The sequence below is a fragment of the Bufo bufo genome, chromosome 4 (assembly GCF_905171765.1).
Source record: "Bufo bufo chromosome 4, aBufBuf1.1, whole genome shotgun sequence".
In the NCBI taxonomy this organism is placed as follows: Eukaryota; Metazoa; Chordata; class Amphibia; order Anura; family Bufonidae; genus Bufo; species Bufo bufo.
This window is the reverse complement of record NC_053392.1, coordinates 308675105-308701177: the sequence shown is the minus strand read 5'-3', so window position 1 is coordinate 308701177 and position 26073 is coordinate 308675105. Positions and strand designations below refer to the sequence as shown.

Here is a 26073-nt window from a genome sequence, read left to right as displayed (position 1 = left end):
CTCACTCGTTCAAAAAAAGGGTAAAGGCTTTGCAGGATGTGGCGGGCTTTTCTGGAAAGGGTGTGTGGCCTGAGATGGCATAAAATAGAGTTGGACTAAAGTGTCTATCCCTGCACCACATTTATTCTCCAGCCTGAACACCTATGATAAATCTGTTGAAGGTCTAGACAGCCTGTCTAATAAGGGTACTTTCACACTAACTGCAAGGAACTCCGGCAGGCTGTTCCGGCGGGTGAACAGCCTGTCTGATCCGTGCTGCCGCTATTGCAGGCGTGCACCTGGGCTACCGCTCCGGCCCCATTGACTATTTCTCAGGCCAAACATGCCGAGAGGCGGCCAAAATAAAAGTACGACATGTCACCCGCTGGAACAGCCTGCCGGAGTTCCTTGCCGCTAGTGTGAAACTTGCCTAAGTTAAAGAGGACCTTTCACCGATCCTGACATTGTGAACTAAGTATCATGACATATACAGCGGCGCCCAGGGATCTCACTGCACTTACTATTATCCCTGGGCGCCGCTCCGTTCTCCCGTTATGTCCTCCGGTATGTTCGGGGACTTGGTTATAGTAGGCAGAGTCTGCTGTAGCGCTGGCCAATCGCATCGCAGAGCTCACAGCCTGGGAGAAAAAAAACCTCCCAGGCTGTGAGCTCTGCGCTGCGATTGGCCAGGAAGCAATATGGAGAATCACAATACATTAGTAAGTGGCTTGTATTAACGTTCTCTACATGATAAATGCAACTTACTGAAGTGAGACAACACTATCTATAGAATTAGTAAATCTGACTCATAGTGTTTTGCAGCATTTTTATTGCCTTCTTGTAGGTCAAACATGCTGCTGACAGTTACATTCCTCATCTGTCAATAGAGAGTTGGGAATCCCCATAAACATTAGATTGTTGTTGTTCCCTTCAAAAATGGCTGGTTCAGGTTAGTCTAGTGTGTATGGGCGGCATAAAGGTCATAGTAAGAATCAGGTAGCAATTTTGTAAGTAGTTTATCAGAATTGCCATGTTTAAGGCCCCCTATATACATTCAGTAGCTGTCGGCTGAACAATCGACAGCTATCTTTCCAGACTTCCTTATACAAATACACGTTTGGTTCAGCTGATCGTGTATGTATAATGGGGAGAATGGAGAAAGCTGCTGCCCGAGACCCATGGTGGTGCTTATTTTCTGGGAGAACAAAAATATTGGGTGAAAATGTTCACTTTGCCCTTTCCTTCTCTCCACAAACATGATCTCTCAGGGGTAGATGAGAGCTCCCTGCACACTTTAGACACTCTGGGTTTGGACGACAATACACTAATGTGTATAGGGGCCTTTTGAGGTGGACCTGGATGCAGCAGCGGATCATTTTGGATTCTCAATACTCTATATTTTTTTTATTTATTCCTTAGTTTGTATCTTCCTCTTTAAAGCTATTTTACAGCATATAATGGGGAATTTCCTTTCCCTAATATCATACTGTTAACATGACCCCATGGGGATTTTAAGTTCTTTATATTTTTGCTGCGTGCTTCTCAAGTATGTGGTGTAGTTCACCTTGCCTGACTTGCAGTGTGAAAACCCTGAGAGATAGATATATATATATATATATATATATATATATATATATGTATCTCCAAGACTTGAAAAAACTGTGTCTTTATTCACCCATGTGAAGCAGTAGCGACGTTTCAGCTCACAACTGAGCCTTTCTCAAGTCTTGGAGTGCTGTCCTATTTCTGGCATATATGAAGGGTGAGAAGCTCATTCCCTTGGACATTGCACCTGAGCCAGTTTAATATATATATATATATATGTGTATAATATAGTTGGACCGCACACCAGCATCTTTATTTTAATTATTGCTTATTTTATTTATTTCATTTCAACATCGGTAGTATGCAGTGCAGTGTTTCAGGCTCTTACTGTAGGATGCCCTTTATCAAGCTGTTCTGATGTTGGTACACATGAGGGTGGCTGGTGCAAAACCCTGATATTTTTTTTTTTAACATAGCAAGGTATTATAGAATTTCTAGTGAACCCTTTAACTTGTTATAGTCTGTGAGGGCTGTACAAAGGTGTTACTGCCTTTTATAATACAAGTATAGTACAGCAGTCACTAGTGCAGCAAGCTATTTATTTATTATTATTTTTTTTATTTTTTTTAGGAAACATTTTGAAGCTTGTTCTTCAGCACTAGATACCATGCAACAGATGGCCCAGGACTTAAGAGAGGTAGAGTTGCTATTTGTCCTCCCTGAGCGAGAAGTAAAAGAGGCTGCACAACATATGACTTTTCTGAAGAGTATCCACTACATCAGAGAAGAAGTTCGTATAGCGGTCAGAGAGTTCACTTTGTGGAAATCCCGTCTACAGGCAATTGGAAGAGCAAAGAGTAAGAACTACCTAAACTAGATAAAGCTGAATGGTTTATTCGCCGTTTGTAAAACCTCAATACCTGAATCTCTACATTGACAGTAAGGTGGCCATACAAATTAGACAGCTGTCAACTCAATGGCTGTTCTCTTCCCACTACCCCATGCATATCTCATGGGAGAGTTGGGAGGCCCTTATATACTTCAGCTGGTTGGCAGGCCCCTCTGAAATCAGCCACCATCTAATATGTATGGGCAGCCTAACTCAGGCTTTTTTATATATATATATATATATATTTTTTGTCTATAAAAAATAAAATGGCATATAGCAAGTTTTAATATTGCATTGTCGCCTTTACCCTTTTCTCGCCCATATTCATTGGGCGACACAGGAACCGTGGGTATAGCTATGTCCTCTAGGAGGCGTTGACACTAGTAAAAGCTGTTGGCTCCTCCCCTGGCAGCTATACCACCTCCAGCCTGGAGAAGGAGCTTCAGTTTTTTCTAGTGTCAATAGGAGGCAAGACCTGAAGATTTTTTATTTTTGTTTATTTTTTTCCTTCTTTTTCAGATGGGAAAACAGTGGACGCCTCGCCTCCCTGTTCTCCCGGGGTCGAGTTGCGCCAGTGACCGTCAACCGCACTGCTGCCTCCCCCACAGAAGACAAGGTGGACCAGGGCAGCCTCGCTCCCCTGCATCCCGCCAGCCAAGGGGGTCACTCATCCAGGCCCCCCTTTTCCAGCGTCCTGCCACTACGGTGCCAGTAGCTGAAGGGGTGACCCTGCTGGACCAGAGGAGGGGTAAAGATGGCGGCAGGAAAGAGAAGAGAGGTGAGTACACGGGACTAGGTAAGTATGTTCCTCCTGGGTCATCCCCTCCCTCCCTACCTGGTGGCAGTAATGCAGAGGTTAACAAGGCAATCCAGCTCTTATAGCTGTGTGGTTAAGTGCCTTGCCTCTGATACAGAAGTTCGTGGGTTCGAGTCCCAGCAGAAACAGGGCTTCAGTATATCCCAGCACCCTGCAGCCATTCCTTTCTCCCCCCTCTGGCAGATTTTATCATTGCCTAGCAGGGCGGCACATAGGGGGTTAATGGCAGTGGAACCCCTGGCAGGCTTTTTCCATGACAAAGCGGTGAGCAGGGAGTCCGAGCACACGGCCAGACAGATAATCTCCGCCTGTGTTGGACCGCCATGACCAGAGATCCGGAGCGGACGCCGAGTGCGCTGCTCCGGAAAGGGTTAAACTTTGCAGGAAACTCGGCCATGCACCGCACATATTTTTTTGCCCGGACACGCCAGTGTCCGCCCGGCCCGCGGGGTGGAGCATCAGTCCGTTGCCGGGCGGGCTCATATCGCGGTGCTTGGTCCCTCTTTTCGGTCCGGCCGATGCACTAATCGGCTGTGCGCAGGGACCTTGGATTGCCGCTTTGCGGCTTGCTGAAGGGCCGCACTTCGTCCCCCTGGGGGGAGGGGGGGGGGAGATGTGCGCTCTGGCGCAAAAACTTTGCGCCCTTCTCCCCCCTCCCCCAGTAACCTGCTAGCTCCGTCCCCAGTCATGAAGATGACCTTAACCCTACTTGGCCGGCATATCTGGGGAGGAGTAGAGTTCTAAGGGGGCGTGGCACTCCCAGTGCAATGTTCCTCATGATGGAGGAATTTAACCCTTTCCTGCCTCTTGTGCTTGAGGCCGTCATTTGAGTTAAAAAGAAAAATAAATAAAATAAAGAGATGTGCGTCCATACGGCCCCCCTCCCCACCCTCTTTATTGACTGTCTGTGCGGTACCACACTGGGCCCGTGTTCTATCTCGGATAAGGAGCACCTCTCTTAGTTCCCAATCCGCCCTCTGAGCCGTTTGGTTGATAATTTTCTTCCTCTGCAAATCCCGTGGAGGACAGCTGATGTATTCCCAATCCACCTTCAGGGTCGTTTGGTTGATAATTCCCTGCACAATTTAGTGATGGACCTATGAAGAATTTCAATCCGTCCCCTGGGGCCGTTGATGATTCTCCACCTCTGCAATACAGTGGAGAGCCTCTGGAATTCCCAATCCACCCTCCGGGTCGTTTGGTTGCTAATTTCACCTGCGCAATTTAGTGATGGACCTCTGAGGAATTCCCAATCCGCCCTCCGGGTCGTTTGGTTGATAATTCTCCACCTACGAAATTGCACTACTTCAGGATACAGTACCTGCCTTATACATTATACCCTGCCACAGGTGGGCTAAGTACAATGACATGGGTTTCGGGACCTGCTATATGCATATCCATTCGTGGCGCGATGACATTGTCACTGGTACATTGTGTGCTGTATGCATTACCCCCTTACTTAGGTGCAACAATTGCACTCCCACGGGGTACAGGACTCTCCATATGCACTAGTTCTCGCCGTGGGCATTCGCTCCACCCCCCCCCTTCATAGGTGGGTTATTCTCCCTACCACTGACTTGTACTTGCCGTAATTACGCTACCATTGATTACGGTTCCGACTGTCGCACTAGCCTTTCCTAGGCGGAGTGTTGCACATCACCGTGCTTCAGTTGCATTACCCCCTTCCGCAAGTGATCATTAGCGGGGAATAGCTAAACATCTTCGGATGCTGCAATTCTGCGGCACCACAGCTCCAGGTGCCTTCGCTTATTTCCAAGGGGGCGTGACAACAGTCGGTTCTCGTAGGTGCCCGGCACTCTTACCGTAGTGCTATATGGGTGCAACCAGTGGACACGGTGGCTATTCCTTCCTTTGGTGCTGGTTTCGCGCATGATTATAACATCCTCTGTCTTCTCAGGGGGTTCCTAGCATCACTTGTGTCCCAGAGACCCCCCCCCCCCCATCTCCATTGGCCTTCGTTGTTCCAGTCGGTCATGATATTGTCCGCATCAATATGTAATGCGTACTCCATTGCACATATATGGGAGTACGTTCCAGCGAGTAGAGTGTTTCACTGACTCTGTATTCTCTATCCACCACTCCCCCTTCTCTGGGAAAGTGATTATGCTGGCACTCTGGTTTAGCTCCTACAGCTTGTTCTACTCCACAGCTTTTCTGGAGCTAGCTTGGCAGTTGCGCCAGTTCTGCACTCTTCCAGTTAGAGTTTTCAGGTTAGCTCTACTTAACTGGGGCAGTATGGTACGTGGCTTCTACGGATAGTCTCAGGCCTCCCCCTCAGTTTTGCGCTGGCTTCTACTGTGGGAGCGGTGTTGCTTACTACTACATGCTTGGGTTCTTACTGCACAGCTCTTCCGTCAGGCGGTGGACTCTGTTAGCACTGAATTCCGTGGCCTCTACGGGTGACCCCCTCCTCTGCTGGGGTATGAGGCTAGCAATACTGTGTGGCTCCCCTTGTCTGGCTTCCTCCTCAGGCGGTGTTTTTGCACAGCCATTTAGTCCTTGGCTACTTTTGTATAGCGCCGGTCTCAGACGGGGAATGGGCTTAAACCTAGCCTATTCTTCTCTTGTCTTTTCCTCCTCTTGCTCAGGGTTCATTGCCATCCCGCATGCCTTGGTAGTTCCTACGTTTCTACCTTCCCTCATCTGCGTTTGCAAAGGGTATTAGTTTGGTGGCTAACGGTATCTACACGAAGCTTCCCACCTTTCTCTCCAGAGCCAGAGTTCCGGAAGCATGCGACGTGGACGCCCTGATTCTTCTTGGCGGGAGTTCTCCCTCCTTACATGTTTCTTCCCCCTCCTTCCCAGGGTTCTACGGAGGATCCAGATGGAGGAGATTCCGACAAATATTTGTCGCTCCGAGTTGTCCCCATCACGCGTGGTATGCTTACCTCGTTCTCCTTCCTGGAGACGTCCCTTGGTCACTGCCACTCAGACGACCTTCTTTCCTGGGGTCTGGTCTTACATAAGCATTTCGGTGACGGGGTGGCTATTAAGACCACCATTCTGACGTGGAAAGGGTTTCAGCGGATGTCTTCCGCACTATGATTCAGGCCAGGAGGCCTGCATTGCCCAGGATCTGTTGTGGGACCTGGAGGTCCTTCCTGGGCTTCCATGAACGCCGGGACATCCCCTCACTCTGTTTTTTCTCTCCCCATGGTCCTATCCTTATACATTCAGGGTTGGACCTTGGTTTTGCCCTTAGTTCCTTGATGGGTCAGGTGTTGGCGTTTCTGTCCTGGGGCAGCTTCCAGCGTACTCTGGTTTCCCTGGTGCCCATGGAAACCTTCCTTCTGGGAAGGGCACATACGGTTCCTCTGTACAGCCTTGGGATCTGTATATAGTTCTATCAGCCTTCCAGTCTTCTCCACTTGAGCCCTTGCGGGAGTTCTTACTCCGGCTCCTGTCCTAGAAGGTAGTTTTTTCTTGTGGCTATCACATCCATCAGGCGGGTGTCTAAATTGGGGGTGCTCTCTTGCAAGATCCCCTTCCTGGTTCTTCACAAGGATACGGCAGTTCTCCGGCCCATTCCTTCTTCTCCCGAAGGTGGTCTCTGACTTCCATATCAATGAAGGAATTGTCCTTCCTTCATTGTCCCTTTCCTTCGCACCCTATGGAATGGAGCTACATTATTGGACGTTGTCAGAGCTCTTCTTATTGTTAGCAGCCTCCAGTCCCTCTTGGCGTACCGATCCCCTTTTCCCTCCGGTGGGTCCTCGCTAGGGATTGGCGGCCTCCAAAGGGCGATTGCACGTTGGATTCGGCCGGCATGTGCTGACGCATGCCGTGCCCGGAGCAGGGTTTCACCCTTAGGTGTCACGGCTCACTCTCCCAAAGCGGTGAGCGCTACTTGGGCTAAGAGGAATCTCGCTTTGGCTGCACAGTTGTGTAAGGCAGCTCCCGTCCTCCTTACACATGTTCACAAGAAATTACCAGGTGCATACTTATGCATCGACGGCCGCGGGTCTTGCAGGCGACAGTTCTTAGATGCCTGCAGGGACGCTTGCTTCCATGGGTCTGTGGCTTTTTCCCTCCCTGTGGACTGCTCTCGGACGTCCCACAGTTCCTGTGTCCCCCAATGAATATGAGCGAGAAAAGGAGATTTTTGTATAACTTGCCAGTAAAATCTCTTTCTCACTCTTCATTGGGGGACACAGCACCCACCCAGTATTGTTGTCCGGCCACTGTTGGGCAGTTGCTGGTTTGGACCCCGTTGGGTCCTTTGACATGGTTGGTTTTCCACTTGTTTTTTCTTTGGTTGGCTTGCTTCTCCTACTACTTGTACACAAAACTGAAGCTCCTTCTCCAGGCTGGAGGGGGAATAGCTGCCAGGGGAGGAGCTAAAAGCTTTTACTAGTGTCAACGCCTCATAGTGGACATAGCTATACCCACGGTTCCTGTGTCCCCCAATAAAAAGCGAGAAAGAGATTTTACTGGTAAGTTATACAAAAATCATACATTTTCAAGATTAACAGACATGGAAACGTTTTTCACATATGAAACCTATTGGAAATGCATATATTTTGCTTTGTAGACAATGTGTGCTCTACCAGTACCATATGAACAATCATTATAACTTGGGAGAGAGGACCTTCTACAAAATGATGCAATTATTTACTGTATTTGGTGTCCACAGTAACTAGGCTCTTTAAAGACCTAGTTAAAAAAAAAAGCTCACCAGTAGAGATTTGTATATTCATTACTTGTGACCTGTTTTTGTGTTTTTCTGAATTTACCCTCCATTGAAACCTGTTACATTTTTTTAGGTTTTGTAGCTGAAAAACATCTAGATACTGTCAATTTACTATTCTGTAGTACTTAAGCGGTCAGTGTCCCTGCTTGGCCTATATACAGTGTATTGAGCTATCCCAATTCTTGGTTGCCTAATGGGACTATTGCTTTCCAGGTCTCTGGATTTAATGTAGGATTAATGATGTGCGTAGCCACCCTGTAGGAATGTTATCCACGTCCCGGGCAGTCTAGTGGGATTAGACTTTCGTCAAGGAAAACTACAATTTACGTTGCCAATCAAAGGGGTTTAAACTGGATGCATCTGGTCCTTTGCCACAAGCACTGTTCAAACCAGTAGTCTGAACATACAATCCTAGTAAAAGGAATGGTTTGATACTTTACGTTTCTTGTATTTTGCTTGTAATTGTTGTGTTGTGTTTATCACAAGGGAACCAAGAGTCAGATGAAAAATATGTAAAAGATTACTCGGATCATGTGGAGACCACCATCAAGAGTATTTTATATGCTATTCAAAAACTTTCAGAGAAGATGGAGCAGAAGAAAACACTTGAACCTGTGAAAACAGAGGATGAAGGTAAAAACAGCAGTTATAACCCTTTACATCATAGATTATTATTAATATTGGAAATCTGCTGTATTTCTTGTTCGTATTGTTTCTTCTGGCGATTTACCTTGTGGTGTTTAGTAAGAAACCTGTGCTGTAATTGTAGCACATTGCGCCACAAAAGGGCAATCCATGCACCAAGTTGTCTTAGTTTGCACTTCCCTCAAAAGTTTTGAGGGAAGTGCAAAAAAAAAAGTCAAAAAATGCTGTGAAGCTAGTAATATGTCCACTGTTTTTTAGCAGCTGTGCACTGCATGGCAGCCATGAGATGGCATAAGGAAAATAGATGCATCATTCCTCAAGAGCAGTTGTAATGTATTTGGCACCATTTGCACAACATCATATGGTTGTTAGTCTGATAGAGGGAAAAGTGACTCCAAAAGCCCCAAACTCCAGCCAATCAGCTATTCTGCATTAGTTCCAACACCAGAAGTCTATGCCAGAACTACAGCTCCAATCATTGTGTGTGGTTACTACAACGCTATTCCCATCAACCTGATTGGAAGCAACACTGCGGTAACTATTTCCATCCACTACACAGTGGGTAGAGCTGTGCATTTCTAGTGCTGGATCTACTACAAAACAGCTGATGGTCGGAATTGCAGGGCAACTCACTCCTATTGGATATTGATGGCCTGTCCTGAGGATAGTCCATCAATATAAAAGTCCTAGAAAAACCTCTTAATGGAAAAGTCCTTCACATGGTAATCTTTGAGTTTAGTGTGCGTTTTAGCCAGAAACCCTCCACTATATCTGAGTTATCAGGAATATCTCTATCAATTATCGTAGCAGTTTGTATTTTATTCTCGTTATAGCTGAAGACGACACAACAGGGAACGATCTTCAGGAAGGCCTCATTACCAAATTGCTGACTGAAGATCTCTGCCATGATTTAAAGGCTTTGGACGTGCAGGCCATAATATCTGCCGTTTCAGAGCTCCTTGAACGGCTCAAAAGCTATGGGGAGGACTGCATAAAGGATAAACACACGGTAGGCCTACGTCTGGCTCATTTGTGTACAAATGCTCAACATACTGTTTTAAAACGTTTTTCTTAATCACAACTTACAGTATTTTTGAGTGATTTATTATTATTTTTTTTTCAGTTCTTCAACCAGTGCTGTGGCTTGCTTGTCCGACTCTTACCAATAGTATCTTCCTATTCTGACCTTCTCCTGTTTTACCTTACTGTGTCATTGGCAACACACAGGGCTACAAGCAAATTACTTTCAATCTTGACTTACACGTTTACTGAACTTGCATTGAAGGTAAGAGTTTGGTTCAGCCTGTGCAGATAACATGGTTTATGCCCAGAGTTCTTAATCCGTCTGTGATTAATAAAGTAGTAGTAGTTTTTCCTTAAAAAATAAATACACAGATATCCACAGAAATTAATCTTCTAGTAAGTGTGTCCCTTGCCAGTTGAAGTTGATAAGGAAAAAGTGGGAATATAGGACTAGGAGAAGCACTAAGGAAGGTGGTCAATGAACTGGTGGGCCTTAAAGGGATTGTCTTGTTGAAAATATATAGGATAATGGATAGGTGTGATCATCAGGTGTCCAACCACTAGGACCCTTGCTGATCACGAGAAGCGGTGCCACGTGTTTCCACATTGGAATGTAGTGTCGGTCACGCATAGGCACAGTTGCTCCTTTAAACTCTGTGGGACTGCTGCAGATAACTGAGTGCTTGTACTCCATCTCCAGCAGCTGCATACAGTTAAATGGAGTTGCAGCATGCATGTCCGCCGCTCCATTAAAATGCAGAAACATGAGTTCCAGTGGTCAGGCCCTACCGATCAAACACCTATGCACTTTCTAGTGGATAGAAACATAGAATGTGTCGGCAGATAAGAACCATTTGGCCCATCTAGTCTGCCCAATATACTGAATACTATGGATAGCCCCTGGCCCTATCTTATATGAAGGATGGCCTTATGCCTATCCCATGCATGCTTAAACACCTTCACTGTATTTGCAGCTACCACTTCTGCAGGAAGGCTATTCCATGCATCCACTACTCTCTCAGTAAAGTAATACTTCCTGATATTACTTTTAAACCTTTGTCCCTCTAATTTAAAACTATGTCCTCTTGTAGCAGTTTTTCTTCTTTTAAATATTCTCTCCTCTTTTACCTTGTTGATTCCCTTTATGTATTTAAAAGTTTCTATCATATCCCCTCTGTCTCGTCTTTCTTCCAAGCTATACATGTTAAGGTCCTTTAATCTTTCCTGGTAAGTTTTATCCTGCAATCCATGTACCAGTTTAGTAGCTCTTCTCTGAACTCTCTCCAAAGTATCAATATCCTTCTGGAGATATGGTCTCCAGTACTGCGCACAATACTCCAAATGAGGTCTCACTAGTGCTCTGTAGAGCGGCATGAGCACCTCCCTCTTTCTACTGGTAATGCCTCTCCCTATACACCCAAGCATTCTGCTAGCATTTCCTGCTGCTCTATGACATTGTCTGCCTACCTTTAAGTCTTCTGAAATAATGACCACTAAATCCCTTTCCTCAGATACTGAGGTTAGGACTGTATCACTGATTTTATATTCTGCTCTTGTGATTTTACGCCCCAGGTGCATTATCTTGCGCTTAAACATAAAATTTTAGTTGCCAGATTTTTGACCATTCCTCTAGTTTTTCTAAATCCTTTTCCATTTGGTGTATCCCTCCAGGAACATCAACCCTGTTACAAATCTTTGTGTCATCAGCAAAAAGACACACCTTACCATCGAGGCCTTCTGCAATTTCGCTGATAAAGATATTAAACAATATGGGTCCCAGAACAGATCCCTGAGCTACCCCACTGGTAACAAGACCATGGTCTGAATATACTCCATTGACTACAACCCTCTGTTGTCTGTCCCTCAGCCACTGCCTTATCCTTTCAACAGTATGAGAGTCCACGTACAAAGACTGCAATTTATTGATAAGTCTTTGTCGTGGGACAACCCCTTTAAAGTCAGTAAGAGAAGTTTAAGGGATAAAGTGTTGTGTAAACTGAAATAAGTATTTTGGCTACAGAGGATTTCCACCCAAAACTATAAAAAATGGTCCTTTAGTAGTAAGTCAGAAAAATGCACCTATCTCATTGAGGAAGGGTTAAGAAATTGGTGGGTTCGTTAGAAGTTGCTTTAAGAATTAAGTACTATCCTTACTATGTTGTAAAAGCAGTTTTGCATTGTGTGAGGAAGCCATTTTAACATTGCTCAGAATTTTCTTGCAGGTCCACACAGTTTCCTCTATTCCGCATTTTGGCTTGTTGCTTGTCTTGTTGTGAAATGTGTCCAAATCTTTAAACCAATCATCAATTATTAAATTCATTTAAAATACTATAGGGATTCTGCCTCCCCAAAGAGCTGATTGAAGATTCTGCCGGTGATGGAGCGACAGAATTTCATGATTATGAGGGAGGAGGTATAGGGGAAGGGGAAGGCATGAAGGACGTGAGCGATAAAATTGAAAATGAAGACCAGGTATGGATATCACCGTAGTTATGTTAATGTACTATGTTTTAGCTGATATATAATGAACACGTATAAATAAATAAAAATTCTGGCACATTTGAAAGATTGAAGATACCTTGAAAAAGGGTCAAGAAAAAGACGAGGATAATCCTGAAGACAAGCCTGATGTGAAGGCAGAAGATAATGCTATTGAGATGTCTGACGATTTTGATGGGAAAATGCATGATGGAGACAAAGAAAAGCAAGGTATATAAATATTATCTAAACCTTTTAGTAACTTCAGTATAGTAAAATGCTGCTCCGACATTCCTTGGTCAAAGTGTAGATCTTAAAAAGTGCCCCTGATTCTTAAGCAGCATAGTGGGTGCTGGGACCTTCAATGAAGTACTTACTGGTGGCATTGCCTTTCTCAGTGCCAATTGTAATATAATTTGGGCTCTTGGAAGTACTGTGATATGTACGGTATACTTTCTCGCCCAATTCCTTGGGGGACACAGGAAACCTTGGGTATAGCTCATCTCCATAGGAGGCGTTACACTAAGTGAAAGACTGTTAAGCCCCTCCTCCAGCAGCTATACCCTCAGCCTGGAGAGAGAGAGTACCAGTTTTTTGCTTAGTGTCAAGGAGGCAAGACACTCTCTGCACTGCAGAGCTGTCTTTGCTAAAGATTTTATATTTTCTTTTTTATATTATTTTCCGTTTTTTTCCTTTTTTTCAACAGGGACAACAGAGTCGACCTCTCTGTTTTCCCGGGGTTGAGCTGCGCCAGTGCCGGCTATCCGCACTGCTGCCTCCCCCACAGAAGAAAAGGAGGACCAGGGCAGCCCAGCTCCCCTGCATCCCGCCAGCACAAGGGTCGCCCGCCTGCAAGCCCCTCTCCAGCTTCCTGCCACTTCGGTGCCAGTGGCTGAAGGGGCGTCCCTGCTGGATGGTCAGAGGGTGAAAACGTCGAATGGTGAGGTGGCTATGCAGCCGTTCCTACCCCCTTCCCCCCCCCCCACCCCACCCCTGTTAGGACTCTGACTTCTGCTGTCCCCTCTGCCTGGCCTTGTCACGATTACAAGACGTCCTGTCGGCTTCCCCCCTTTGTGTGTGGGGCAGAGCTGAGCGGTGCTCGAGGGGGAGGGTTACAGCGCAAGTTTACCTCAGGTGCGGCGGCCGTGTGGGGCTGCCTTTTGTTATTCTCGGCCAGTGTGCCGCTGTGTTCAGCTGCCGGCTGACATCTCTTGTCCGGCTACCGGTGTGTCGTTCGCCTCCGTTTATATGGAGGTGGACGGGGGGCAATATTCTGCGGGACTTCGGCGGCATATTTTTTATTTTTTTTATTTTTTTTAATCGCGCGCACGAAAGTTTCAGCGGGGGGCGGGGCTTCGTTCTGCTTCTCCTGTGCTTGTTAGGCTTCAGTCGGGGGGCGGACGTCTTTCTTCCCGCTCCTCGCTGGCCCCGCCTCTTCTTCGTGCCTGCCTGCTCTCAGGACGGATCGTTTTTACCTCAGGTGTTGCCGCTGCTGTTGCCGCTACTGTTGCCGCTGCTGTTGCCGTCCGCTCCCACTGTGACCTGGTAGGACTGTTGACCCCTTCTAGCACTGCAGCCCTCTGGCCTGGACGTTTTTATATTACTTCCAGCCAACATGTCTGACCCCTCAGCGCCTGCTGGACCTTGGTATCATACCTGCACCGCATGTAAGGCCCCCCTTCCTCAAGGGCAGCCTGACCCGCATTGCTCGGCTTGCAAAGCCCCATTACAGGGTCCGCCATCTGTTGTGTCACCCCCTGGCCTCTTGGATCCCCCTGACTGGGCTAGATCCCTTTCCCAGGCTGTGGTCAGTCTCTCTAACGTTGTGGGCCGCCTTGCAGATGCATTGCCCTTATCGCAGCCGGATATTTCCCCTGCTGGGCCCTCCGGGTCCGCTATCTTAGCTGACCCGTCTGAGTCCCTCTCTCCAGGCGACACCTCCAGAGCCCGTCAACCCCAGAAGCGGTCCAGGGCGGAGCGCCTATCATCCTCGGATGCTTCAGTATCACCCCCAAGGGTGCGCTCTCAGTCGGGCCCTTCCTCAATACAGGATATGCCCTCTGAAGGGGAACTAGTTGATTCAGATTGTGATATGGACTCGGCCTTGCCTTCAAAACTGGCTTCTGCCGTGGGCCATCCTATTAACAATATTCGTGATACCTTTAAGATTCACGATGATCCTCCTAATTCTGAAAAAAACAGTGTTTCCTTTTTTCGCCAAAAACAGGCGTCTGCGGTTTTTCCCCTCCACGCTGACTTCTCGTCGGTGGTTTCTAAGGCCTGGGCCCGTCCTGATGCCCGTTTTACCCCGCTTAAGAAGTTGGATATCTGTTATCCATTCCCGGCGGATTGCATTACAAACTGGGCGTCACCACCTAAAGTCGACCCCCCTGTGGCCCGTTTGGCCAAAAGCACGGCTATTCCCGTTGCTGATGGCTCTTCCTTACAATCCACTGAGGATCGCCGTATAAAGGCCATTACCAAAGGTATCTTTGCAGCCTCCGGTTCCGCCCTCAGGCCAGTCTTTGCTTCCGCTTGGGCTGGAAAAGCGGTTTCAGAGTGGGCGTTTCAGCTGGATCAGGAGCTTGAATCCGACGTCCCTATTCAGGACCTCCGTGCTCTAGCCCAACTTATCGTTCAAGCCGGCAAATTCGTCTGTGAGGCATCCCTTGATGCGGGGGCTCTCATAGCCCGTTCGTCTGCCCTGGCCGTTTCGGCTAGGAGGGAGCTTTGGTTAAAGGTTTGGACGGCGGACTCCACGTCAAAGCGGTCTCTTACTGGCCTTCCCTTCACTGGATCTCGATTGTTCGGGACCCGCTTGGATGAAATCATCTCCGAAGCCACGGGGCGGGAAGAGTACGCATCTTCCCCAATCTAGGACTAGGAGCACCACTCGAGGCCGTCCCACCTTTTCTCGCTTCAGGTCTTCCCGCAGGGCTCTCGCACCTCTTCAGATCCATCCCCTAACCCTGTCCAAGACAGACGTAAGAAACCTTTTTTTCGGACCCAGCCCTCCTGGCGCAAGTCACAGCCTGCTCGCCCTCCCGCGACCAAGCAGAACACTACCTGAAGGTGCGCCCCCACCCACCCGGGTGGGGGGACGTCTCCTCCTGTTCAGGGACTTCTGGCAGGCGCACGTCTCCGACGCCTGGGCTCTCGAGGTTGTGTCTTCCGGGTACAAACTCGAGTTTGCGTCCCTCCCCCCAGTTCGGTTCTTTCGCTCCCGGGATCCCCAAGGGGCGGCCGATTTCTTCACTGCCACTCGCACCCTTCTGGACAAAGGGGTCATCGCTCCGGTTCCTATGGAAGAAAGATTCAAGGGGTTCTATTCGAACCTTTTTGTGGTCCCCAAAAAGGAAGGCTCGGTTCGTCCCATTCTGGATCTAAAACGGTTAAACCGTTTCCTTCGTCTTCAGCGATTCCGGATGGAGTCTCTCAGGTCGGTGGTGGCCTCTCTGGAAAAAGGGGAGTTCCTGGCCTCTATCGATATCCAGGACGCCTACCTTCATATTCCGATCGCTCGGTGTCATCAGTGCTTTCTGCGCTTTGCAGTGGGGCCCGACCATTACCAGTTCGTTGCTCTCCCCTTCGGGCTGGCAACGGCCCCTCGCGTTTTCACAAAGGTCCTTGCCCCTGTCCTCGCCTTACTTCGTTCCAGGGGAGTTTTTTCTTCTTCCATATTTGGACGATCTCCTTATCAAGGCACCCTCTCTGTCACTGACATCCGCCAGTGTGGACCTCTCGCTACAAACCTTACGCCGGTTCGGTTGGATTATCAATCTTCCCAAATCCTCTCTTGTTCCATCCAGGCAACTGATCTTTCTGGGGATGCTGCTGGATACAGATGCAGCTGAGGTTCGGCTTCTGTCAGAAAAGCGCCAGCTCCTTCATCGGTCGGTTCGGAGCCTTCTGACCCACCGCCATCCTTCCTTCCGGTTCAGCATGCGGGTCTTGGGACAGATGGTGTCCTGTTTCGAAGCAATCCCCTACGCGCAGTATCACTCCCGCACCTTTCAAACTGCCATTCTGTCTGCCTGGGACAAGTCCCAGGAGAGTCTGGATCGGCATTTTCCCCTTCCCCCCCCCCCCCCCCCCCCCAGGTTCGCTCCTCTCTCCTCTGGTGGTTGCGGACCCCTCTCCAGGGGAAGTCCTTTCTGCCGATAACTTGGTTGGTGATTACCACCGATGCCAGTCTGCGGGGTTGGGGGGGGGGTGTTTCCTCCTCGGTCCGTACAAGGCACTTGGTCTCCATCGAAGTCCAAACTGCCGATCAACGTTCTGGAGCTGAGGGCGGTTCTCCTCTCACTCCGGCATTGGACTTCGCTGCTTCAGGGTCACCCTGTTCGTGTCCAATCGGACAATGCCACGGGCATACATAAATCATCAGGGGGGCACTCGCAGCGCGGCGGCGATGAGGGAGGTGTCTCTAATCCTTCGCTGGGCGGAAGTTCATGTTCCAGCCCTTTCGGCCATTTACATCCCGGGGGTGGACAATTGGGCGGCGGATTTCCTCAGCCGGACGACGATCGACCCGGGCGAGTGGTCTCTGCACCCCGACGTCTTCGAGTCTCTTTGCCTCCGTTGGGGTCGTCCGGACGTGGATCTCATGGCCTCCAGATTCAACCACAAGCTTCCCACCTTCATGGCCAGAGCCAAGGATCCGGACGCTTACGGCCCAGACGCGCTCGTCCTTCCCTGGACTGAGTTCTCTCTCCTCTACGTTTTTCCGCCCCTGCCTCTTCTTCCACGAGTCCTTCGGAAGATCGCGGCGGAAGGCACGCCTGCGATCCTAATAGCCCCGGATTGGCCTCGTCGTCCTTGGTATGCCGACCTTATGCTGCTCCTGGCAGACGCTCCCTTGCCTCTGCCTCTAAGAGAAGACCTCCTCTCTCAAGGGCCGATCTTCCACCAGCATTTGGGGTCGCTACGTTTAGCGGCGTGGCTATTGAAACCGCAGTCCTAACGCGGCGGGGGTTTTCTGCTGACGTGGTCCGTACTATGATTCGTGCGCGTAAACCGGCATCGTCCAGGATTTATTACCGAACCTGGCGGGCCTATTTGAACTTCTGCGAGACTTTAGATGTTCATCCCCTTCGGTTTTCTCTCCCCACGATTTTATCCTTCTTGCAGTCTGGTCTGGACTTGGGTTTGGGTCACAGTACCCTAAAGGGTCAGATCTCAGCGCTTTCGATCCTCTTCCAGCGCCCTCTGGCTCCGCTCGGTCCAGTTAAGACTTTTCTTCAGGGGGTTGCTCACTATGCTCCCCCGTATCGCGCTTCCGTTCCATCTTGGGATCTTAATGTTGTGCTGACGGCTCTCCAATCTTCTCCTTTCGAGCCTCTGCGTAGGGTTTCCCTTCGCTTGTTGTCTTGCAAAGTTTTTTTCCTCGTTGCCATCACGTCTCTTCGGCGTGTGTCTGAATTGGCGGCACTTTCTTGCGTAGAACCCCTCTTGGTTTTTCACCAGGACAGGGTGGTTCTCCGCCCGGTTCCGGATTTCCTTCCGAAGGTGGTGTCCGCTTTTCACCTGAATGAAGATATTGTCCTTCCTTCTCTGTGCCCGTCCCCGTCTCATCCTCGGGAACGGGATCTTCACCGTCTGGATGTTAGGGCTCTGAGGATCTACTTGGATGTAACTAGACCCTTTCGGCGCTCGGATTCTCTATTTGTGGTTCCGGAGGGTCCGCACAGGGGGCTGGCGGCATCTAAAGTGGTTATTGCCCGCTTCATCAAGATGGCTATTGCTGAGGCTTACCGTGCTAAGGGCAGGGAGCCGCCCTTTGGTGTTACCGCTCATTCTACCAGAGCGGTCGGGGCTTCCTGGGCTCAGCGAAATCTAGCTTCGGCTGAACAATTGTGTAAGGCGGCCACCTGGTCTTCTTTGCACACTTTCACCAAGTTCTACAGGGTGAACACTTATGCATCGGCGGATGCTGCTTTGGGCCGCCTGGTCTTGCAGGCGGCGGTGCCTTAATGCCTATGGTGCTTTAATTCATCTTGGGTTGTGGTCCCTCCCTCTTTTTGGACTGCTTTTGAACGTCCCAAGGTTTCCTGTGTCCCCCAAGGAATTGGGCGAGAAAACGAGATTTTTGTATAACTTACCAGTAAAATCTCTTTCTCGCTCTTCCTTGGGGGACACAGCACCCACCCATTGTTTTGGTTGCCCTGATGGGTGTTTTGACTTGTTGGTGTTATTTTGGTTGATCCTTGCCTTTGTTTTAACTACTTGGGCACATAACTGGAAGTCTCTCTCTCCAGGCTGAGGGTATAGCTGCTGGAGGAGGGGCTTAACAGTCTTTCACTTAGTGTCACGCCTCCTATGGAGATGAGCTATACCCAAGGTTTCCTGTGTCCCCCAAGGAAGAGCGAGAAAGAGATTTTACTGGTAAGTTATACAAAAATCTCGTTTTTATGTGACGCTTCCCCAAGTGGAGTTTTGTTTCATTGTTTTGTATTGCTAGAACTGCTAAAACCCCAATTGCAGCAAGTACACTCGTTTGCCCCTGTTCATGTCAATGCGGAGAAACTCTAATACAAATGCTACCTAATCACAGTTATGGGTGGATGCGAGTGAATAATTCAAGTATTTGTGTCATTTATTATAATTGTTTTTACTTAAGATGAAGATGATAAATCCACCAGTGAGGAAGATGACCTTGATAAACAAATGGGAGATCTTGGTGATGGTGATGCAGACAAACTTGATGAACGTCTTTGGGGAGATAATGATGACAATGATGAAGGTGATGGTGATGAAGCAGAAGAGACTGGGCCAGGAATGGATATGGTGAGTTTATTTGCCCTAGTTCTGCTCTGATGAGTAGTGAATACACGTACCCAGTCTAGGCAATGTTTTCTAAGGTAAATAGGTTAGCTGCACAAACTAGCTAGTTTGTTATACTGTATTAAACACCTAGAACACCCCTAATATGACCATTCAATCAGGTAGAGACACAATTGCTTTATTAATTCTGCCACACTATCCAAATTACAAAAATTATGTTGTAGGGATGTTGAGGCAGGATGAGTTTACACTAGTCCAGGGATCAGCATCCTCTGGCACTCCAGCTCCCAGAATCCTCCTGTCACTTCTGTGGGAGGTACAAAACTAGCTGAGTAAGTGTGCATGTTGGGGGTTATAGTTCAAAGCAGCTGGAGTGCCGAAGGTTGCTGATACCTGCACAAGTTTTTACATACATGTATCGAAAAAACTTGACATTGCAGTTCTCACCATAAGTGATAGAAAACTGGCTAGTCCACAATACACTATAAAAAATGCATAATACTGTGCAATCACAAAAGGTAAATGAGCAATATGCAGTGTGCAAGCAAAAGATATAACCAACTAATCTTGGACATCTGTAGATGTATGGGATTTAACTCCACCTCAGACCTTTTAAAGTTGGTTTCGCATGTTCATATTCATTGACAGCAAAAAAATCAAATAAATCGTGTATATATATATATATATATATATATTCTATATCCTTTTAAAACACAATAGCGTGATAGAGTGAAATACAATGACATGTTGTGTTTACTAGTATTAGTGCTATTTATTTATTTTTGTTCTTCCTAGTGACACAAATAATTTGTAGGATATCAACCCTTTTGAAAAAAAAAAATAATAATTACTTTTAAAGAGGTTATGCCACGAATGATGCAAAAAATTATATCGTATCATGCCAATCTTTCTAACAAAGCTAGAATCAGCTCTGTACCTCATATGGATCCAGAGGCCTCCCCATTCATATCTACATATGCTCTGCTAGATTTATTTCAAGCTGGCAGTTCATGGTGTGTCCAATCTGCTGCAGCCGCTCCCTATCACAGTGGGGGGGGCATGCCTTGCTGCAGCTCTTGTAACTCACGGCTTATTTCAGAAGCTAAGCAACTGGAGCATTTTTGTAACCGAAATTAAATTGCTAAAGTAACTTGTTTTTCATGCTGCATTCAACATTTATTGATGGCACAATATGTCACCCACACTAAGGGCTCATGCACACGACTGTATGTATTTTGCGGTCCGCAAAACACGGATCCGCCAAAAATATGGAGGTTCATTTTTTTATATTTTTTTCTGATCCATTGTACCAATGCCTGTCCTTGTCCGCATAACGGACAAGAATAGGACATGTTAAAAAAAAATTTTTGTGGAACGAACTTGCGGACATACGCAATCGGAATGCACTGTCACTTACGTTTTTTTGAAGTAAATGGTTCTGCATACGGGCCGCAAAGAAATCGGCTGAGGCTGAGATCTGGGATGCTCTTGTGAGGGATAATCGCATTATTCTGTTTGAGAAGTGTTCCACCCAGGTCTTATATTTCTGATTGCCAAAATAGCAGCAATACCAGGTCAAATAAATCCATCATCATCTTGGTCCTCTAGCATTTAGCATTCTCACACTAAAGGAAGAGAAATGGGATCTTATGTAAATATAAGATAAAAATAAGACTGAAATATAATTTCTTAAAATGTTTTGTAACGATCATTAAGATGATATTGTGTCCTTGTAGTTTCTGTCTGTGTTTTACACTGTCTTGCAATTTTTTTAGGGTGAATCTGAGCTGGTTGCTAAGGATGACAACCAGAATGTTGAAGAACCAGGAAAAGATAAGAAGCAGGACCCAAAAGATGAGACTAAAGAGGAACAAGGGGAGGAAAATCGCAAAGACAAAATTCATGAGCAGCTTGATGAGGTAAGCTGAAATTATATTAATTTAAAAGGGGTTATCAGGATTTTTATGTTGATGGCCTGTCCTTGGCATAGTTCATCAGTGTGGGTTTGGCATGCGTTTGCCTCCCTGTATCCCCGCAGATCAGCAGTTTTTATGCTGCTCTGGTGCCGGAATTAGACCTCAAAACTGCACAGCTTCATCCACCATGTAGTGGACTGAGATGGTTTGGTTACCGAGGGCTGATTGGCCATAGACCCTACAGGAAACCTCCCGGTGAGCCGATGTCCAGGGGGGCACTTGAGCCCCACTCACGGCCTCCAGGTTCATAGAGCTAATTAACTGACAGAGTCGAGTACTTGTGTATCAGGCCATCTGGCACAGGTGCACTCCTGAATTCAACTGTATTGCCATCCTAGCGTTTGCCATCCTTACTGTTTGCCCACTAGTGTTTTCTTCACTTAGTCTTCTCCCTATAGAGAAGGTGATGTAAAAAAGGGCCAAGAGCTACACCGCATGTTGAATTTTTGAAAAGGAGCCACAGTGACAAAACACCAAATTAATAACACCATGAGTAAAAAAGTATCTTGTGTGGCATGCTTTACATATTTAAGACATTCAGCTAACATCTGGAGCTGGCGTTTTTAACTGCAAATGATGCAAAAAAAAAAAAAAACACCAGTTAAAACACCCTCGAGCTGTAGGATCTACCGTATATTCCCTGTAACCACTCTCCCAGCTATTGTTGTTTTGTTTTTTTTTTTATTATTATTTGTTTTTTATATTGAACAGAGTAGTCAGTGGCCATGTTGTCCAGAGGCTGCTCACCTTAGATGGAATTACTCAGCTTGTATGTGAAGTGAATTACCGGTATTGAGAAATTGCACTTAATGCTTCACTAAAACATATTAAATATTATAACAACGCTGTTTGATTTGGATCTCAAATTTTTTTCTCCAAATGTAATATAAATGTTTTTGTTTTTTTTCACATTTCAGCGTGAATACGATGAGAACGAGACTGATCCTTATCATGGGAAACAGGATGCTAATCAAGAGCCAGAAGCCCTTGACCTTCCTGACGATCTGAATCTAGAGACTGACGAGGGGAAAGCCAGTGGAGATGAGCAAGCTGAGGAAAACGGTGAAGGTAATAACAAAATGGTATTGGAACATCAGACTTCCACAAGTTTGAAGCTGTTTAAGCCACAACATGTCCTGCTTATCTGTGGTTGTTACTGCATTATTTATGGATGTATATCCCATAGAGATGCCCATTGTGGTTCTTGACCCATAGTGGTCTTGCTCTCCCAACAACACAGGGAAGGAGGTACTGGCTGCACAAATGTTGGAACCTCGTGTTAATGGTTGACTACTTGACTGCATCATCGTCTTTTATATATTGAGCCCCATTTCCTCTATGCATGGCTCTATGTATAAAGATGAGTATTAAAAATTGACCGGTTTTGTTTTCTAGCTTAATTGCTTTGCCTTTTACACTTCCTGTGAACAGCTATCGGTACAGGGAGGTGTTATCTGGATTGATAGCATTGTGTGTATAAGTGTGCATACAGAAATAGCTGTCAGTCACTGATAACACCTCCCTCCTGTACCGATAGGTGTTAGAAAAAGCAAACATATAAATTTATAAAATACAAGTTTTACTGGACTTTTTTCCCCGCAAAAATGTCTCTTAATTTTCTGAGCCTCCCCTGCTGTATAACATGGTGCTTTCAGATTGCATTGCCTTTTGTGGTGCCTGGTCCTCTTTAAATGCAGTAAGACTACCCAGCCTTATCTGTAATCAATACTATTAGTGTGCATGTAAAGGCCTCTTTACACTGCTCGATGGAGCAGACAATTGTCGGGAAGTAAGTGTTCCTTCCTGATAATCACATGCTTATCAGTGAAGGTGAATGTTGCATTCACATGCCACAATCTCCTCCACAGTATGGGGAGGAGTGATCGCTAATGCCATCACTCGTCCCCCATACAGAATCATTCTTTGTCTGCAGCAGAGTGCTGTCTAGACAGCACAATCTGCTGCCAGAAAACAATGATGCAAGTGACAACACCAATGATCCTATTACCCGATGAACGAGCGTAATCTGTGACACCTTTATACTGGCAGATTATCATTAACAAGCATGCGTAGAAATGCTCATTAGTGATAATCTGCACGAATGTCAAGCAGTGTAAAAGGGTTGGTCCATCTCACACATTGGTGGCATATAACTAAGATATGCCACCAATGTCTGATAGGCGCAGGTCCCTCCTCTGGGACCCGCACCTATCTCTGCAATGGAGCACACTAAGTGAAGGAGAGAGGAATGGTGTATTCCCGGCCACCCTCCATTCATTTCTATCAGTGTGCTGAAAATAGCTGAGTGCCGCCCATATTCCCATAGAAACAAATAGGAAGCGCACTGCTCAAGTACGGCTACCACTCCATTCACTTCTATGGGGCTGAAGGTCCTATAGAAATAAATGGAGGGCAGCTGTGTGTGCACTGTCCACTCTCATTCACTTTGTGGTCTCCAGTCTAGAGATAGGTTTGAGGTGAGATGGGCCAACCCCTTTAAGACAGAATCCTATGTGTATTTTTGGCACCTTAGGAGTGGCCAGAGGACACATGCTTGCGGCTCTTCTGCTGTAACATGCAGGCAAGCTAATAGTGTATTCCTTTTTTGGATGCGCTGGTTAATTGCCCTCTATTGGCGTTCTCCTTACCTGTAATGCCTCCAACTATAAATTTGCAAATCAATTTTTAATTATGTATTGTTGCAGAGCAAAATCCCTTTGATGTAGAAGAGAAGCCAATGGACATAAAGGAAGAAAATAAAGGTGAAGAAGAGGTTGATGAGGAGAAACCAAATGCAGGGGACCAAGAAATGAATGAACCTGACCAGGAGAATGAGGACAAGGATAAGCAGGAAGAAATAGGCCCACAACAAGCAGAGGAAGAGTCTGCAAATGAGGCTGGAGAGAATACCACAGAGCTTGCAAATGAGGAGTTAAAACCAGAACCAGAAAAAGAGGATGAAAATGGATTGCAAACAGACAGTGGACTCCTGCCTCAGGTAAAGCGTCAGATTCTTAGAGATTCATTTGTAGCTTCAAATGTAAGTGTTGCAAAGCAATCTTTGCCCCATTTTGCAGCTTATGTTGTAGATTATATGGGGCTCATCTCACACATTGGTGGTATATCTCTAGGATATGCCACTAAAATCAGATAGGTGCAGGTCCCACCAGTAAATGAGGGTACAAGCGCAGCCATGCTCCCAGAACTCCCATAGAAGTGAATGGGAGAGCATGCCGTACATGCACAGTGCGCTCTCATTCACTTTGAGGCCACCGTTCTAGAGATAGTTGCAGGTCCTGGCGATATGCCACCAAAGTGTGAGATGGGCCAACCCCTTTAATATTTTGGCAAACAGTATTATCACATGCTGAATGAAAAATACTGATTGACATTTCATGTTACATTCATTCTGTGATGATAGTGGTGGAAGACAGTTAATATTGCTCCAGTTTATCTCCTACATGCAATAACATATAAATAAAACGGTAACCACCTATGAGCAAGATATCCTTTTTTTCGTCACTCAATGGGACTAGGCTCCATACCAAGCACATATCAAGCCGCTGTGCTTGGAAAGCTGCCGTGAGCGGCGGTCCTCACCAGAGCTTCGGGAGGTGCCAGGACCCAGGCAATCTGATAATGATGACCTATCCTGAGGATAGGTTGCCATTATCTACCTCTGGATAACCCCTTTAAAAGAAATGAGTACAGATAAAGACTGTCAAAAGTTTGTATTATTTCCCCTCTTCCTGCCAATGCTATTTTATAGTGTGCATTTGATTTGGTGACCTCATCCGTACTATGTCCCTGGTACCATCCCCATATAGAGAATTTGAGAGAGCAAAATATTATCAATTCTGAAAAACTTTCAAAGGAAGTTATTCTTCTTAAAGGAAGATTATCACCATGTTGCCGTAATGTTAGTAATAGGGAAGGAGCTATGCTACCAGTCAGTGCATGCTAATGGACGTTTGTCTTTTTTCAACCGTATTAACTATGTAACTATGCTATGGACTACAGAGCCCAGTATTTATTGTCTATGCTCAAAGCTATTCAAGCTTCAGAGATGTGGTAACATGGAATGCATATTTTATGTCGAGCAGCATGTAGACATGCTAACATCTATGTTTTTGCTGTCAGAATGAGGAGGAAGTAAAAAATGGTGAAGATGAGGAGGTCCCTGACTCTGCACATAGAATGGAACATGAGACTTGTGGTCAAACTGCAGAGGACAACTTACAGAGTGACACTGCTGCTGAACTGGCTGGTGCAACATCCGAAAGGGATGAAGCTAAGGAGGTGACTTAATGAATATGTCCACGAAAGGTTTAATATCAAAAATATAATTTCTGCAGCTGGTAACTCTGATAATTTTGGGGGAAATATGTTTTAATCGTTCTATTGTAGTCTTTTTGCCTTGCAAATTCATCAGCTTAATACTTCATTATATCTAGGATCACGGTACCGGATCGGCAGATGCAAGTCAATCTGAGGGGCATGAGTCTAAACTGATGGCACGCATGGCTTTAGAGAAACAAAGTGCCCGTCCTACACAGGTAAATGGTCTGTAGAAAAACACGTATATTTTACCACTTATTTCATGTTCAGCCTCATAATTTATCTGAAGATTTGCAGTTCATAGGTTCACTGGCCCTAATTAACTATTTAGGTCATTGGCCTTAATTAACTATTTAGGTCATTGGCCCTAATTTACTATTTAGTGTCAGCGATGTGACTAGGCCTTGATAATACTCACTGAGTACAGGGAATAGTTTGCCTGTATTTTCTGTACAGTTCTTTGGAAAATGTAATGCTACATAAATAAGCAGTAGTAAAAAGCAGGTGATAAACCATCCATAATTGTGGTTGGGGTCTATAAAGTAGAGATGTTTCAAGGCAGAGACCTATAAACAAAGCGATATATTCTAGTCCTTTTGGTAGGAAGGAACACCTGAATGTAAAGGAGTAAAAGTAGTGCTGCTAATACCATTCATAAATATGCATGTCTGCATCCTGAACTGGCTATTTACAATTAACAATAGGTTATAATGTCCGCAAATGTAGATACAATAGATGTTTAGGCATCATGGCTTCTTAAAACTGTGGAGTTTAAATTTTTCAAAATAGTAAATGTAAGTTTGTTCTTGACGGGATGAGCGAACCCAAACTTTACTGGTTCGGCGTTCGGGCAGTGGAGGTATCCTGTTATAAATTCCCTTATAACGGA

General features: G+C 46.3%; 1 protein-coding gene across 2 annotated transcripts in view; it reads left to right on the top strand.

Annotated features, from left to right (window-relative positions):
• Window positions 1-26073, top strand: part of MDN1 (midasin AAA ATPase 1) — a 315164-nt gene that overhangs the window by 270712 nt on the left and 18379 nt on the right. For both annotated transcript variants that reach the window (XM_040428764.1, XM_040428763.1), the window contains exons 80-91: window positions 2155-2381; window positions 8428-8574; window positions 9420-9595; window positions 9710-9871; window positions 11944-12081; window positions 12177-12318; window positions 18707-18873; window positions 20646-20789; window positions 21764-21914; window positions 23552-23844; window positions 24987-25145; window positions 25301-25402. In XM_040428764.1, the coding sequence (XP_040284698.1) occupies window positions 2155-2381; window positions 8428-8574; window positions 9420-9595; window positions 9710-9871; window positions 11944-12081; window positions 12177-12318; window positions 18707-18873; window positions 20646-20789; window positions 21764-21914; window positions 23552-23844; window positions 24987-25145; window positions 25301-25402 (2008 nt within the window). The remainder of the gene's footprint in view (window positions 1-2154; window positions 2382-8427; window positions 8575-9419; window positions 9596-9709; window positions 9872-11943; window positions 12082-12176; window positions 12319-18706; window positions 18874-20645; window positions 20790-21763; window positions 21915-23551; window positions 23845-24986; window positions 25146-25300; window positions 25403-26073) is intronic.